This window comes from Spermophilus citellus, assembly GCF_964194105.1.
Source record: "Spermophilus citellus genome assembly, chromosome: 6".
Taxonomy (NCBI): domain Eukaryota; kingdom Metazoa; phylum Chordata; class Mammalia; order Rodentia; family Sciuridae; genus Spermophilus; species Spermophilus citellus.
The window spans coordinates 162,827,256-162,844,593 of record NC_138187.1 but is presented as its reverse complement, the minus strand read 5'-3'; the positions used below and the strand labels follow the sequence as shown (position 1 = coordinate 162,844,593).

At 49.8% G+C, this 17,338-nt stretch overlaps 1 protein-coding gene across 2 annotated transcripts in view; it reads left to right on the top strand.

Moving 5' to 3' along the window:
• Nucleotides 1-10,462, top strand: part of SFT2D2 (SFT2 domain containing 2) — a gene marked incomplete at its 5' end in the record, with an annotated part of 52,060 nt that extends 41,598 nt beyond the window's left edge. The window contains 5 exons of one of the 2 annotated variants that reach the window (XM_081299970.1): nucleotides 450-511; nucleotides 2,241-2,302; nucleotides 4,534-4,722; nucleotides 7,657-7,792; nucleotides 9,258-10,462. In XM_081299970.1, coding sequence (XP_081156096.1) covers nucleotides 450-511; nucleotides 2,241-2,302; nucleotides 4,534-4,722; nucleotides 7,657-7,792; nucleotides 9,258-9,552 — 744 coding nt within the window. In that variant the 3' untranslated portion in view covers nucleotides 9,553-10,462. The remainder of the gene's footprint in view (nucleotides 1-449; nucleotides 512-2,240; nucleotides 2,303-4,533; nucleotides 4,723-7,656; nucleotides 7,793-9,257) is intronic. The other variant, XM_081299968.1, reaches the window with a different exon arrangement.
• Nucleotides 10,463-17,338: the final 6,876 nt, after the last annotated feature.

Below are 17,338 nucleotides of genomic sequence, written 5' to 3'. Positions count from 1 at the left end.
CATTAACATGGCTCAGTGGGCGATGATTATGTACGAGGGAGGGAACTGGCCTGTGCTCTCCAGGAGAGGAGGATCACAGCGGTACCACTCCTCAGTATGTCCCAAGTGACAAGAAAAGGAACTCATGTGCTTGGTGCTCAGTGATGACTGAAAATAAAGAAGTGAGTAGAAGAAGGAATCCTGGGTTTGGTGCTTTGGATGTTGCTTATTTCTAAAATCCGCCCCTTCTTGGCTCACTTGGCAAGACCCTGATCATTCTCACCTCCTGTCATAATGAAGGGTCCTTGGCCAGGGCCAGTGCAAGGGAGACCTAACACAGGACTAAGCAGAGACACGTGGTGGTGGGGGGGACTCTCCTGGTTTCCCACAAGTTCACACTGGGGACAAAGGACCTATCTACCTGCACCTGTTCCACTCTCACTGACACTTCTTGTCTTTGCAAATGCAAGATAACAGCCCTCAAGATCAAGTACAACCCCTTTGCCAAGGCCTTCTTGGACGCCAAGGAGAGGTGAGTAGAGAAATCCCAGTGAGTTTTTGTGAACGGACTTCTGCAAATGTGGAACTCACAATTGTCCTGAAAGGATAGAAATGTTTTCAATATTCATGTAAATAAAATAAGCAAATTCAACTGGATGGCAATTGCCTGCTCCTTACCACAGTGGTCCCAGAGGACCACTGGCTGCACTGTTCTGGTGGCTCTGTTTATCATAGGTTCTTGAAAGTAACACAACCATGTTTAAAAAGTAATTTAGGTTTTTAACAATTCACTGTGGCCTTTCCCCAGTTGTCTCTGAGTAGTACAGTTTTAATAGTTGTGTTGTTTTAAAACCACACTTAGCCCAGGAAGGGTAAGTAATGGTGGGAGGCTCGTATTATTCAGGTGGGAGAAGAAGGGTGATTAGAGACGGAGGGCTGTGTTAGTCAGCCTTTCGTCACTGGGACCAAAATGCCTGACAAGAACAACTTAGAAGAGGAAGAGTTCATTTTGGGCTCACAGTTTCGGAGCCTCAGTCCACGGGGCTGACTCCATCGTTCTGGGCCTGAGATGAGCAGAGCCTGTGGCAAAAGGGCAGTGGCCGGGAAAAGTTGGTCATCTTATGGCAGCCAGGAAGCAGAGGAGGAGCCAGGGACAGGATATAGTCCAAGGCTACCTCCCAAGTGACCACCTCCAGCCATGCTCTAACTGCCTACGGTTACCACCCAGTGGTCAATTCAGATTGCCAATCCATCAGGATTAACCCATTGTGAGGCTACAGCTCATCACTGACCACTTCACCTGCGTGATCTAACACAGGAACTTTTCAGGGGACACCTTATATCCAAAACGTAACAGGGCATGAGTGATGTACTTTGGGTCAGTGACTTGCTGTCTCCCTACCTTTGCTTTTCATTCTTGGGCAAAATAACAGAGCGTGGTACTGATCATTGATTTTTCTATTGACAAGGCTTGGAATATAAATACGATGTCCTTTAAAGTATTCAGAATTTTTTGCCTGAATTTCTAATCTTTTCACCTACTTTTATAACTACCTGATTTTCCTTTTCATCTTAAAGATTCTGGGCTAATGGACAGATGCTTATAAAGATATCACACAAGAATCTGTCCTGTTCAATATATGAATACATTTTGATGATGTAGAGGACACGCTTATAACTTCTTCAGATAGCTGAAGTCCTAATGGAGAAGGATGTGTGAGATGACAGAATCCTGGCCACCACTGCAGGTCCCAAATGATAGCAGCATGGTATAATAAAGAGATCTCAGAACTTCAAGGAAGAGGTCCTGACTTGGAGTCCCAGTTTCGTCCCTCCTCTCTGTTTGATCATGCCTGTGTCAGTCTACCTCCCTGAGATCTATAACTAATAGATCTAATCTGCAAAATGGCATAGCAATATTCCCTTCACAGGGCTGTTGGTCGACCTAGCAGATCACATGTGTGATTGTGTCTCAAAGACCTGCACAAATCTTAGCTGTTGTCATTATTATCTGAATCATGACCCAGTAAGATGGAGCTGAACAGGGATGGCTGTCCATATGGTACTGGGGACAACAGCAGATCTGAGATACACAGAGCCACTGCACAAGTAGAGGAAGGAGAATGGGAGAGGAGGTCAGCTTTGAGGAAAGGGGAGTCTGGTCTTCTTATTCTGAGACTTGTGTTGCTCTCCTTAGAGGATTTGGGGTGTGCTTCATGCTGGACTTGAACAATGAGCTGTCACTTTCACTGCTGTTTCAGAAACCACCCCAAAGACCTTCCGGAGGCTGTCTGTGAGAGCCAGCACGTGGCCTACTCTCACTGTGAGTTGGGGAACGTAGGTGGGAGGCGCTGGGCTACACTGGGAGTGTCCCCCCTGCATTCAGACCTTTGCCTTCATGACCACTTAAGGCCTAGTCCACATGGAGACCCACTCATGGTCTCTTCCACTCATAGGGGTCAAACAAGTCTTAGGCAGGAGGTAAGAATGGGAATGAAGACTTTCTTAACCCTAATTTTCATGTGAGTGAAGCGAAGGGCATCCTGGGCCCATCTCCCACCTGGACCCTCTCTGGTCAGTTCTGGATTTCCCCTGTTCCTAGTGGTTGCTACTTTTGGAGCTGGTCCCTAGTGCCTGTGTGGCCTCAAGCAGCTGCGGCCTCACAGATGAGGAGAGTCTGCATTTGGGCTGAAAGGCCAAGGGAGGCTGGAGAAGTACGCCCGGGAGTCAGAGGGCAGCGCTGGGTGTTCCCACAGGGTACCACTGTCTCCACATCCCAGCGGGTGGAGGAGGCTCCTGGTGGAGGGAGCCCGCGGAGGTTCCAGGAGCAACTCATGGAAAAGTTAACCCGTGGACACACCCTTTAATTTGTGTTGCGGTGGCTTGCCAAGATCCCTGTGGCCATTTTAAAGCTGTGGATTCTTCGCTCCTCCCTCCCCTAAACCTTAACTTCCATGCCAGAAATGGTAGTACAGCCACACAGAGAGCTGGCTTTCAGAAGCGCACTTTTTAAAGTGACTTTACCAAGGCTTTTGTTGAGGTTAGTGCCACACGCAGAGAGACACGCCTTCTCTCAGTTCACGTGCGGTGGCCTTCTTGGCAAACTTCTCAAGGTGTGTACGTTACATGTGGCCAGCTACGTGGTCCTGGGGTGGGGAGTCTTGTCTGGTTTTGCCCATTGGATGCCTGAATCTTGAGTCCACTACTCAATGTAGGGAAGTCTTAAATTTTCCCTTTGAAGATTCAGTAATATTGGTTGATGAAATAAGCTAACCATAGATAGATCAGCAGGAAAAAAGCACACACACTTATAAGTGTACAGAATCATGAAAACCATATGCAAAGGATAAAACTCAAAGAAAGTGGCGAATGGTTGAAGCTTAAATAGCTTTTGAACTACAGAAATAGGCACTTGGCGGGGTGGAGGGAAGAAAATGCACTGAACAGAGTGGTCTCATTGTGCAGAAGAATCTGGGACGTCCTGTGGAGTCTCAGGGCAAGTCCACACAGGCTGAGGAGGGCCTCAGAACCAGGGCAGTACGTTCACTGTGGGCTTCCACTACGGTGTGCACCTGCACCACCAAAGGGCAGCTTGCAGAAGGACTCCTGTGACACAGCCCACTGCATGGCCGTCTCATAACATGCTAAAGAAGCATATTTTTTGGGGGTGGCCTACTTTGACCTCACTCTCTGGATAGGGACACCTTGGGTCGTATGCTTACACAACCATGGGGAGATGACAGGATTGTCAGGAATGACCGAACTCTGTGCTATGTGCTTCCTTACACTTTACGAGCGTTTCAGCAACGGCTGAGGGTGCTAGTTCCAAGGTCCTTTTCCACATCGTTGAGGTGACAATCCTTGGTCACAGTTCTTCAGGAGCAGCTCTGGCCTCGCCTGAATTATCATCTGTCAGCTCAGCTGAGATCTGGTGGGAGAATGTCTTTCTTATTCAGGGCCTGAATTACTGAGTCTCTCTTTGCCCAGGAGCTCTCCTGAAGTAGAATCTTCTGTTCAGGATCTCCACGAGCTGATTTCTATGAAATATTTTGCAATTTTCCAAAATATTCTGCAAAATGCTTGCTGCCAGGGTGTGCGAGGCCAGCGCTCTTTCTCTGTGCCAGGAGTGTCCCGCGTGCCGTTGGTGACGGAAGGCCTCACCTTCCCACCGGCAGAAATGAGCACTTGCTCCTTCCTTGCCACCTCACCAAGCAGCCCCTGGTGGAGGCCAGTGAGCTGGACACAAGTCGGAGGCCTCCTGGACGCACTTTTATTATCAGGAAGTAGCTTTCAGGTTGTATTTTGAATAGCTTCCGTTAACGTCTGCATTCGGGTTGTATTGGTATAGCCATGGTGCAGTGTTATTTAGTGGTTTTGCACACCTTGATGGGACCTGTCCATCTCCAGAGAGACCAGGTCACCTGTTCATGGGGAAGGGGTGGTGGAATTTCCACATGGGAAGGGTCACTGTCATTCCCAAGAAACATGGTGTGCAAAGTAGCTGGTCACCTGATTTCTGTGTGTCAGTCCCTGTATTTTCCTCGTCTGTTCCAGTGGGAGGCTGGATCTTTTCCAATCCGGATGGCGTGTGCACAGCAGGAAATGCCAACTACCAGTATGCAACGTCCTTACCCCTGCCTGCTCCCCACACCCACCATGGCTGCGAGCATTATGCGGGGCTCCGAGGACACCGGCAAGCTCCCTACCCTTCTGCGTACATGCACAGGAACCACTCTCCCTCAGGTGTGTGGTTCTGCTAATTAGGCTCTGGGGTGTGGGGGAGGGGAAAGAAAGAAAGTGAAAAGTAGCGTCTGGAGAGGGAAGCCCTTTCCTCCACTGTACTTACACATTAATATGGCACATCATTGCTTTCTTGTTGTATACTAACATCTGTGGTCTGCCCATAATGGTTTTAGTGTTCTATAATTCTGTAATTATTTCATCAAACACTTAGGCGGATGGTTTCTAGTGGGTGCAAAAGGCTTCGTCCCAGGGCGCCGGGGTGCTGAGTGGTTTCAGGCTGATCACTGAAGGCCAGTCAAGTTGCGGGGTTTGAAATACTCAGTGTGTTGCCTTCCTGGGGCTCTTTTTAAAGTTGCATGGTGGCTCAGTACAGGGAACACTAGGACAATTAGGTACGTTCCAGCTTTAGTTTGATTCAGTTGGAGTTTTACAAACTCAGCTTTAATCATTTTTGCAGTCTGATGGTTTTTAAAGCCGGCAATTTGTGTGTGCGTGTGTTTTTCTCACTCACTGCTATCTTATCCACCTTGGCCATGTGTACGCCCAGGCCCGTTGCTTTGTTCTTAGATTTGAGAGAGAGAGGGGGGTGGGGGGGTGGGGTGGGGAAGGAGCAGTTGATGATTCATGCAATAGCCATTTATTGAGGACTGACTATATGCCAGTCTCTGCTTTAGGCCCATGAACAGAATGATCAAATACCTGACATTATGGGGATTCTGTCAAGGAGATCAATGTTGAATAAAACAAATAGGTAAAGCTCAGGGCAGGGAGATGGTGGGTGTTTACATCCCAGCCCCTTCCTCCCTCAGTGGCACCTGGGGCTCTGCCTTTCAGAGGGCTTTCTGCTAATTAGGCTCCAGGGTGTGGGGAGGGGAAAGCAGCCTGTCCCTGTGCCTGCCCTGAGGCAGCAACTGTTGGCAACCCCAACAACGGCTGCCTGGAGGGGAGAATGTGCGGCTTCGTGATCCTGGTCACCGAGCGGAGGCTCACTCTGCTGCCGGGTCCTTTCCCGGGCTCCGCACACACAGGGCTTCTCCTAGCACCTGCTCTGCCCCCAGTTCTGTAGGTGGTGGGGACAGAGGGGAAGAACACACAGCTGCTCTCTGGGGAACACAGGGCTTTACAAACAGATAAATAACCCTAACAAAATGCAGGAAGCGCTCTAAGGGGGCCTCAGACCTGCAGCATCACCTGGGAACTTGCCAGCACTCTAGACACTCAGGCTGGACTCCTGGTCCAGGTCTGCATCTTCACAAGACCCCAGGAGAGGCACAGGCACCTTAGGTTTTCCTTTGGGAGGGAAAAGACCAACTGGATCTGGGCAGGCAGAGGAGGCTGCCCAGAGGGGTGGTCATTTAGACCGAGTCTTGGAGCAGACAAGGTCTACTTGAGTAGACAGGGTCTTGAGTAGACAAGGTCAACGTGGGCAGGAGTGAAGGATGGATGATACGTGGAGTTCCAGGTGGACATGGAGGGTGCAGGAGCCTCACCGTCTGGGGAACAGACTCTGAACAGGGTATTGAGGGGGGGCTGCTAGAAGATGCAAGGGCTGAGCCCCATGAGGCTGCAAGTGTCAGCTCACTAAAAGGGGCAGCATGGCCGGAGTCTTGTCCATTTTGTGCAGCCGTGTGTAGAGAGCAGAACCCACCTCCTCACAGCTGTGGAGGCTGGGGTGCCCGAGACCAAGACAGAGGCATTTGGTGGGGGTCTTCCTGCTGGGTGGTGATGAGGCAGACGTCATCTTGCGGATGGGGGAGGCGCTGATGGATGCTGTCCTCAGGAACCCACTCCCATGGCAGGGGCCCCGCTCCATCCCCAGGAGGGTTCCCGCAGTCCCACCTCTCAGCACGGTGGCAGCAGAGACCAGAGACTTTGTGGGACACGTTCAGAGCACAGTACCAGGGGCACACTTGGAATTGTCCTCACCCTCTTCTCTTGCCCTTTCCCCTTCCTGCCCCTTCTCTCTTACAGTCATGTTTATACAAATGACCATTCAAAGAAATAGAAGACCTTTTCTTTCTTTCCCTATAAAACTGTTTATATTTAAGGTGTATAATGTGATCTCCAGAGTAAAGCAAATCGAAATTCCATTTTCTCATGTAGTTTCCTTTTTACTTTTTAGGTTAGAGCACCTGAAATCTGTGCTCTTAGTAAGTCCAGTATAGTACAGCCGTAGAGACCATAGGCCTCGAGCTGCACGCTCAGCTCCAGACTGATTCCTCCACAGTCCTGCCTGTCTGCATCCTCTGGCCAACCTCATTCCCCCTCTCCACACTCCTGGTGCGCTGGGCCACTCTGTGTCCACCCCTGGTGCTCTGGCCACTCTCTGTCCACTCCTTGTGCTCTGGCCACTCTCTGCCCACCCCTGGTGCACTGAGCCATTCTGCATCCACCATTGGTGCTCTGGCCACTCTCTGTCCACCCCTGGTGCTCTGGGCCACTTTCTGTCCACCTTGGTACCGCTGTCTTCTAGTGTTTCAGGCCCACAGAGGCATGAGGTCATGCAGTCTTCCTTCCTCTGAGAAGACACTGTTCTCGAGACCTTCAGAGCTGCTTGGGGGGCACTGAGGAGAATAAGGACCTAGGAATCTCTCTGGGCCCGGGGGCCCTCCAGCAGGAGAGAAGCTGTTTGGCCTGTTCTCCAGGGGAGTGAATGTGGGGAAGGAGTGGGCAGTCCGTGTCACTGAGTGCAGACGCCCCCCTGGGAGCCTCTGTCAGCTGGAGGTGGGCTGTGAAGGGACCTCTGTGACACTGGCATGTGCTGCTTCAGTAGCCCAAGCCCCTTCTGCTCCACTACCCTCAGAAGGACTGACGACGGGCCATTGCCTCGCAGTGTAAGCCACAGTTATGTTTTGCTCCAGCTGATGTCCCTGGTCACCATCTTTACGTGTTCTGTGTGTGCCGTGAGTTTGACTCGTTGTCATTTCTCCAAAGTGAATTTGATAGAAAGCTCAAGCAATAATCTGCAAGTGTTTTCGGGAGCCGATGGCTGGACGTCCTTGTCCTCCACTCCCCACGCCAGCATCCTGTCTGTGCCCCACACCAACGGCCCCATCAACCCAGGGCCCAGGTAAGCTCGCTCTTGCGTGGACTCGGAGCCTCACTGTCCTCTGGGGACCCAGAGGCTTCTTCTTGCTAGAGTGGCTCAGCCTCACCTGAGGTCCTGACTCCTCAGCAGCTAAGATGTAAAGGGTCCAAGAGGACCGACCTCTGTGGCGGCAGGAAGGGCGTTGGCGAAGCAGCCACCTGGGTGTCTGCTCTATTCTTGTGGCATTGACATTGTATGTTTAAAGGGGAGAAAACCGGTGGCCTGGGATCATTGGAACCAGCCAGAAACACTTTAAACTGAGGCTATAACAAATAAGGCATGTACACACACGTACACACACACACACACACACAACATCAAGTATAGGTGCATTAAAAAGCAAATATGTAAAAATACACTGAGGAATTGAGGCCCTTGGCTGCCCCTGTTCTCTTATGTCTCCCCCTCTGAAAGGGGGCACGGTGGGGACATGGCTCACAGCCTGGCGCTAGACCAGATGTAGTGCTGGGCCCCGAGGTGCGGTCTCACCCCAGAGGGCTGTGTCCAGCTGGCTTCTGGGGATCAGCATCTCAGGGTGGTGGAGGGGAAAGAACGGGTGGCTTGAGTCTGGCAGAGGTGATGCTGTCTGCCCGTTGCTGACTTTGACTTTGGGCTGTGTTCCTGGCCTCCCCTAGCTCTGACTTTCCTATCTCCTGAAATAGCCTGAACTACTCTGTAGATCGGAGCTACTATGAGCATCGAATCTCCAGGGGATGGTGCCCAGGCATCTAACTTTTTTCCATCTCTAAACTCACTGAGTGATTCCAATGTGCAACCAAGTCTTGAACCAGGGCTGTAGAAGTAGAGATGGCAAAAAAGTGGTCAGCCCCAGGCTTCCTGCCAGGGACCCTAGCTGACAGGTGGGGACCAGGAAGAGATGTCATAATAACTACCACTGTTTACTGAGTGTCACGTGCCAGGCACCATATACTCACCTTTTCATTGAGTCCTTGCAACAACCTCTCAGGTCTGTAAGGACCTGAGATCACATCACTCCCTTGCGAGCCTTGAAGCTGAAGAAGCAGACGCCCAGAGTTCCTAACCACTCTGCTCGAGGTCACAGGGCTCATGTGAGGTGGAGCTAGGATTCAGACCCAGCGCTTCCAACAGCAGTGGTCAGCCACACTGCCACTCCTGGCCGGGGGGGGGGGGACCATTCTCACAGTCTGTAGTCCTAGTCCTTCCTTGCATGGTCCTACCTGCTTTCTATGGGCTGCAGGTGAGACCAGAGAATGGAACGCCTTGCCAGGGGCCAGGCCAGCACCGTGATTTGGTGTCAGGACAACTGATTTCATGCCACTACCTCTCACGACGTCTCTTGGCTTTTCTGCAGAAGTGGGGCCTGTTTGTGCCACTGCTGGAAGCAGGCATGGCCAGAGCCCTCTCCTGCCTGGGGTATTCCTCCCTGGGTGCCATCTGACCGTCTCACTCTCTCTCCCCTCTGCAGCTCCTATCCCTGCCTGTGGACCATCAGCAATGGAGCTGGGGGCCCTGCTGGGTCAGGCGCAGAGGCTCACGGCAGCACCCCGGGAGCCTTTCTCCTTGGCAACCCAGCCGTGACCTCACCCGCCTCCGGGCTCCCCACCCAAGCTCCAGCTTCAGGTGGTGTGGAGGTCCTCGGGGAGCCCTCACTGACCAGCATTGCAGTGTCCACCTGGACAGCGGTGGCCTCACATCCCTTCCCAGGCTGGGGTGGCCCTGGAGGGGGTGGGCGCCACTCCCCCTCCTCTCTGGACAGTTAGGCAGTGTCCAAGGAGCCTCCATGAGCAGAGAGTCCCCTAGGAGTAGAGCACCTAGAAGCCCTCGCTCTGATCCCACTGGGCCATTCTGCAGGCCCCGCCTGCTGGTGGGGGCGGCAGGGTGGCGGGAGGTTACACGGAAGCCCCCTGGGGATGGTTTAGCTGGTGATGTGGATTTGGCATCTCGCTCTGCTCCGTGGTTGTGGGCTCTCCTGTTTTCCCTGAGCGCATCCTTGCCCTGCTTAGGTGACTGAGGTCTGCTGTGTGCTGCCTTGTGCCCTGCCCGCTGTACGCCTAGCTTCCTTCTCTCAGAGGGTGCAAACTGTGAGTGAGCTTGACCGTCACCTAGCAAGGCCACTGCTTCCTAGCCTTGGGCAGCCCAGGAAGGTTGAGGCCCAAGGCCCAGGCTTGTGTCTGCTTTGTGCCAAGAATCCAGAGCAAAGGAGAGAAATATGCTCCTCACAGCTGTGTGCCCAGAGATGAGGACCTGAGATCACATCACTCCCTGGCTCAGAAGCCTTCTGTGGCTCACCTCTGCCTGCACAATGAGGCCCACCATCGGGCCTCCGTCTGCTCTCCAGCCTGACTCCCTGTTAGCCCTGCAGCCTCCCGTTTCAGCCAAGGCAGTTGGTTCCCTGTTCCTGAGCAGCCACTGTACTCTTCACTCCCTGGAACTCAGGTGTCCTGGCTCCAGTCCACCTCTGAGTCCTGCTCAACCCCCAGGACTACTGCAACGCCCACACTGACCATCCAAGCCAGCCTGCTTGATCTCCCACCCCAGCCCCAGAGCTCACCTGGTCCTGCCTCTCCTCCTGTTAAGGAGTCTCCCCCACTGGACTGTCCAGCTTTCCAGGTGAGGCCTGGCCTCCCCGTCTGTGTGCCCCATAGCACCTGGTACTGTATGCCTTGACTCTCGTAGGTGCCCAATAAACATTTGCTGAGTTGAATTGGTGTGAAGTGTGTGTGTGTTGAAGGGTCAGCATGGGACTGGCTGGGAGGCACAGCTCAGAGTGTCACATGACACAGGAGCAAGTCAAGGGGGACGGACAGGAACATGCTGGTGGCACCAGTTAGTTCCCCGAGGCTGGTAATACTAAATGGAGACGGGGTGGCCAGAGCACAGTTCCTTGGAGGTGCCTGGGGGCACCAGGAGCCCTGATAGAGACAGATTCCTGGGCCCACCCCACAGCTGTTGGATAGACTCCTTGGCCTGAGGTTCAGGGATTTACTTCAGGCAATGTTCTGGCAGTGGCCGCAGAGCCGGCTTGGAAGCGACTTGTGCAGCACAGAGGAACACAACAAATCCTCCAGGGGCCCCGTGCAGATGAGTCTCACTCCTGCCCCGGCCACGGTCACCACAGTGAGTCGCGAGCAGAGCACTGGGTCTCGCTCTTCCTTTCCCTTTCCACCTGTCATGGGGTCTGCTCAACACCATGGAGTGAGGTCTTGAGACCTGAACTTAGACTCAGTGGCCCTGGGGCTTCCTCCTCTGTCCCATCAGCTGACCTGCTCTACAGCCAGGCTCCGCTGAGGAGTCCAGACATGGTGCTGCTGAGTCTTGGCTCCTTCTATGATAATAAGCCCCTACCTGGTGTCCCTGGAAGCCACATTACCCACTTGGGGTTACCTGGCTAGAGCCATGGGCACGAACAGGTGTGTGAGTGACTCAGGCATGTTGTACTCCTACAAATGTTCTCCGAAGAGTCCTGGTCAGCACTCCAAGACGGAGCTCCTCCTGCTGCCCAGGCCCTCTGTGGTACCCTCCAGAGGACAATCAGACATTAATACATCAGCACCTCTGCAAGACCGCGTTGTGGTAAGTTCTAAAAAGTGGCCCTAGTTCATTCTAATAGAACATTAGGTTACTGTGGCCTCTGCTGGCCCGAAAAAGCCCTGCCCTTTGGGTCAGTCCCAGCAGCAGTTGGTCATGCCTGGTACTCGGCAAGTGCATATGAAAAAGTCAGGGACGGAGACTCAGAAGATGGCAGCGAAGGGAGTGCATCACCCCAGTGTGCCGCATCACTGTGAGGGAGAAAGACGAGGTGAAACAGCTGAAGGCTATCTTGTTGGGAATTTCCAGTGAAATTGAGGTGCTCCAGAATCTAGTGGACGGATTTCCATCGCGCGAGGTTCGGCTGCGGGGGCTCGGACGCGGGCGATTTCTCCGCACGGAGGGTCGAGCCCCGCAGCTGGAGTCTGCGGCGCGCGCTGGGAAGCGGCGAGGTGCCGGAGCGGGGGTGCAGCGATGCGGATTCTGGGGGCTCCTGCCAGTGGTGCAATGGCTGTGCTTAGTGCTGAGTTCCGGCTTTGAGACAGAGGAGAGAAGCGGTCCAGTTCTGTTCTCGACACCGGTCGGACCACGGAGGAGGACAGCAGCCGCCATCTTGGAGAGCTGATGTAATCATCCCTGTTTTCTACTGATCTCAGCTCATTCAGCTACGGGACAGGTGATTTCAGGCTGGTATTTGCCTGCGTCTCGCAGACAGATCGCTCAGGCTCGGGGCTGGAGAACCAGTGGAGAATACTCCTAGGGGCTCGCTCCTGGCAAGGCGTGCGCCGGGCTCTGAGCGGCTGGAATCTGGTTCCTGGGGCTGCTCAGGCCCAGGGCTGGGGAACCTGCGGAGACTGCGTGTTGAGGCCAGCTCCAAGTGGAGCGTGCGCTGAGCACGGGGTGGCTGGGTTCTGACTCCCGGAACAGTTTTGGCCCGGGGCTGGGGAGCCCGCGGGGACTGCGTCTTTGAGCCTGCTCCCAGCGGAGCGTGCACCGAGCTCGGAGAGCTTGGAGCGGCCAGGCTCTGGCTCCCGGAGTTGCTTTGGCCTGGGGCAGGGGAACCCGCGGGGGTCGCTCCTTGGAGCCTGCTCCTAGTGGAGCGTGAGCCGGGATTGGAGAGGCCGGGTTCTGGCTCCCGAAGCTGCTTTGGCCCAGGGTTGGGGAACCTGAGGTGACTGTTTCTCTGTCCGGGTCCTGCTGGGTGCTGTGGGGGCCAGGGGGGCAGAGTGGAGCTGCCGCCTGCGCCCAGAGCAGGCCAAGTGACCCACCGGCGTGGTATCACGACACCCCAACTGCAGCTGGGGCAGAAGAGAGTAGACGCCCACGCCTAGAACAGGACCAGGGACCCGATGGCGTGGTAGCCAAGTCAGCCCATTTGGAGTAGGGGCTGTGCAGAGCCGCCGTCTGAGCCTGCAAGGTAGGCAGACCTGCGTCCCACTGGCAGGACAGGCCCGGTAGCCTGCCAGCATGGTGGACAGACACGTAGCACCGAGGCAGTCACATCACACTGGTTGGAGCAGGGGTGGAGCAGAGCCGCTGTCCGTGTCTGGAAAAGGCCCAGCGCCCAGCGACCCGTTGGAGAGGCAGTCAGGTACCCCCATTGGGAGTGGGGGCTGAGCAGAACTGCCGCCCGAGCCCGCAAGGTAGGCAGACCTTCGACCCACCGGCGGAACAGGCCTAGAGGCCTGCCAGCGCGGTAGACACGTCACACCAATTGGAGTAGGGGCCGAGCAGAGCCGCCGCCCACATCCGGATCAGGACCAACGACCCGAGGGCGTGGTAGTTACGTCACCACAATTGGAGTGGGGGCAGAGCAGAGCTGCCACCCGTGCCCGCAGGGTGGGCAGACCTGCGACCAACCAGAGTGGTAGACAGATCACCCTAATTAGAGGAGGAGCACAGCCACTACCCGCCCTGCAAGGGAGATTTTCCAACTATACAAGAGCAAAATAAATAAATAGGGGGAAAATTTCAAAAACACAACAGTTTCACCAAGCAGAAAGAAACGCGAGCTGTATGAAAAGACAAGGAAAGAAAGGACCACAAGCAATGCAGGTCAACTCAGCTTTAGAAGAGGTAATAGCTGCAACAGATGGAATGTCAGAAAAACAGTTCAGGATATACATGCTTCAGATGATCTGGAGACTCAAGGAAGACATGAGACAGCAAAATCAGACAATGAAAGATCACTTTGACAAGGAACTACATAAACAAATCCAGGAAGTAAAAGATCAATTTCACAGGGAGATAGAGGTTATAAAAAACAAACAAACAGAAATCCTAGAAATGCAGGAAGCAATAAACCAACTTAAAACCTCAATTGAGAATACTACCAGCAGAGTAGATCACCTAGAAGATAGAACATCAGACAATGAAGACAAAGTATTTCAACTTGAAAAGAACATAGACAGCTCAGCAAGTCTGCTAAGAAACCATGAGCAGAACATCCAAGAAATATGGGATAACATTAAAAGACCAAACTTAAGAGTCATTGGGATACAGGAAGGCACAGAGCTCCAAACCAAAGGAATAAACAATCTATTCAATGAAATAATACGAGAAAACTTCCCAGACTTGAAGAATGAGACAGAATCCCAAATCCTAGAAGCCTACAGGACGCCGAATGTGCAAAATCATAAGAGATCCACACCTAGACACATTATAATGAAGATGCCCAACATACAGAATAAGGAGAGAATTTTAAAAGCTACAAGAGAAAGGAAGCAGATTACATTTAGGGGTAAACCAATCAGGATAACAGCTGATCTCTCAACACAGACTCTGAAAGCTAGAAGATCCTGGAATAACATTTCAAACACTGAAAGAAAATGGGCTCCAACCAAGAATCATGTATCCGGCGAAATTAAGTTTCAGGATGGAAGATGAAATTAAAACCTTCCATGATAAACAAAAGTTAAAAGAATTCGCAGCTAGAAAACCATCTCTTCAAAAAATCCTTGGCAAAACATTACAGGAAGAGGAAATGGAAAATAACATTGAAAACCAACAGTGGGAGGTAGGACAGTAAAGGGGGGAAAGTAATCAAAGAGGAAAACAAATCAGGTTTAGTAACATTAATAAACAAATATGGCTGGAAGAACAAACCATATCTCAATAATAACCCTAAATGTTAATAGCTTAAACTCACCAATTAAGAGACACAGGCTAGTAGAATGGATCACAAAACAAAACCCAACAATATGCTGCCTACAGGAGACGCATTTGATAGGAAAAGATATACATAGACTGAAGGTGAAATGTTAGGAAAAATCATACCACTCATATGGACTGCGGAAACAAGCAGGAGTGTCCATACTCATATCTAATAAAATAGATTTCAAGCCAAAGTTAATCAAAAGGGATAAAGAGGGACACTGCACACTGCTCAAGGGAACCATACACCAACAAGACATAACAATCATAAATATATATGCCCCAAACAATGGTGCAGCTATGTTCGTCAAGCAAACTCTTCTCAAGTTCAAGAGTCTAATAGACCACCATACAATAATCATGGGAGACTTCAACACACCTCTCTCACTACTGGACAGATCTTCCAAACAAAAGTTAAATAAGGAAACTATAGAACTCAATAACACAATTAACAACCTAGACTTAATTGACATATATACAATATACCACCCAACATCAAGCAGTTACACTTTTTTCTCAGCAGCACATGGATCCTTCTCAAAAATAGATCATATATTATGTCACAGGGAAACTCTTAGACAATATAAAGGAGTAGAGATAATACCATGCATCCTATCTGATCATAATGGAATGAAACTGAAAATCAACGATAAAAGAAGGAAGGAAAAATCATGCATCACTTGGAGAATGAACAATAGGTTACTGAATGATCAATGGGTTTTAGAAGACATCAAGGAGGAAATTAAAAACTTCTTAGAGTTAAATGAAAACACAGACACAACATATTGGAATCTATGGGACATATTGAAAGCAGTTCTAAGAGGAAAATTCATTGCTTGGAGTTCATTCCTTAAAAAAAGAAAAAACCAACAAATAAATGATCTCATACTTCATCTCAAAATTCTAGAAAAAGAAGAGCAAAACAACAGCAAAAGAAGTAGAAGGCAAGAAATAATTAAAATCAGAGCTGAAATTAATGAAATCGAAACAAAAGAAACAATTGAAAAAATTGACAAAACTAAAAGTTGGTTCTTTGAAAAAATAAATAAAATCGACAGACCCTTAGCCATGCTAACGAAGAGAAGAAGAGAGAGAACTCAAATTACTAGCATATGGGATGAAAAAGGCAATATCACAACAGACACTTCAGAAATACAGAAGATAATCAGAAATTATTTTGAATCCTTATACTCCAATAAAATAGAAGATAGTGAAGGCATCGATAAATTTCTTAAGTCATATGATCTGCCCAGATTGAGTCAGGAGGATATAGACAACCTAAACAGACCAATAACAATAGAGGAAATAGAAGAAACCATCAAAAGACTACCAACTAAGAAAAGCCCAGGACCGGATGGGTATACAGCAGAGTTTTACAAAACCTTTAAAGAGGAACTAACACCAATACTTTTCAAGCTATTTCAGGAAATAGAAAAAGAGGGAGAACTTCCAAATACATTCTATGAGGCCAACATCACCCTGATGCCTAAACCAGACAAAGACACTTCAAAGAAAGAAAACTACAGACCAATATCTCTAATGAACCTAGATGCAAAAATCCTCAATAAAATTCTGGCGAATCGGATTCAAAAACATCAAAAAAATTATACACCATGATCAATTAGGATTCATCCCTGGGATGCAAGGATGGTTCAACATACGGAAATCAATAAATGTTATTCACCACATCAATAGACTTAAAGATAAGAACCATATGATCATCTCGATAGATGCAGAAAAAGCATTTGACAAAGTACAGCATCCCTTTATGTTCAAAACTCTAGAAAAATTAGGGATAACAGGATCATACCTCAACATTGTAAAAGCAATCTATGATAAGCCACAGGCCAGCATCATTCTGAATGGAGAAAAATTGAAGGCATTCCCTCTAAGATCTGGTACAAGACAGGGATGCCCTCTCTCACCACTTCTGTTCCACATAGTCCTCGAAACACTGGCCAGAGCAATTAGACAGACAAAAGAAATTAAAGGCATAAAAATAGGAAAAGAAGAACTTAAATTATCACTATTTGCAGATGACATGATTCTATACCTAGCAGACCCAAAAGGGTCTACAAAGAAACTATTAGAGCTAATAAATGAATTCAGCAAAGTGGCAGGATATAAAATCAACACGCATAATCAAATGCATTCCTGTATATCAGCAACAAATCCTCTGAAACCGAAATGAGGACAACTACTCCATTCACAATATCCCCCCCAAAAATAAAATACTTGGGAATCAACCTAACAAAAGAGGTGAAAGACTTATATAATGAAAACTACAGAACCCTAAAGAGAGATATAGAAGAAGACCTTAGAAGATGGAAAAATATACCCTGTTCATGGATAGGCAGAACTAACATCATCAAAATGGCAATATTACCAAAAGTTCTCTATAAGTTCAATGCAATGCCAATCAAAATCCCAACGGCATTTCTTGTAGAAATAGATAAAACAATCATGAAATTCATATGGAATAATAAAAGACCCAGAATAGCAAAAACAATGCTAGGCAGGAAGTGTGAATCAGGCGGTATAGTGATACTAGACTTCAAACTATATTACAGAGCAATAGTAACAAAAACAGCATGGTACTGGTACCAAAACAGGCGGGTGGACCAATGGTACAGAATAGAGGACACAGTAACCAATCCACAAAACTACAACTATCTTATATTTGATAAAGGGGCTAAAAGCATGCAATGGAGGAAGGATAGCATCTTCAACAAATGGTGCTGGGAAAACTGGAAATCCATTTGCATCAAAATGAAACTGAATTCCTTTCTCTCGCCATGCACAAAAGTTAACTCAAAATGGATCAAGGAGCTTGATATTAAATCAGAGACATGGCATCTGATAGAA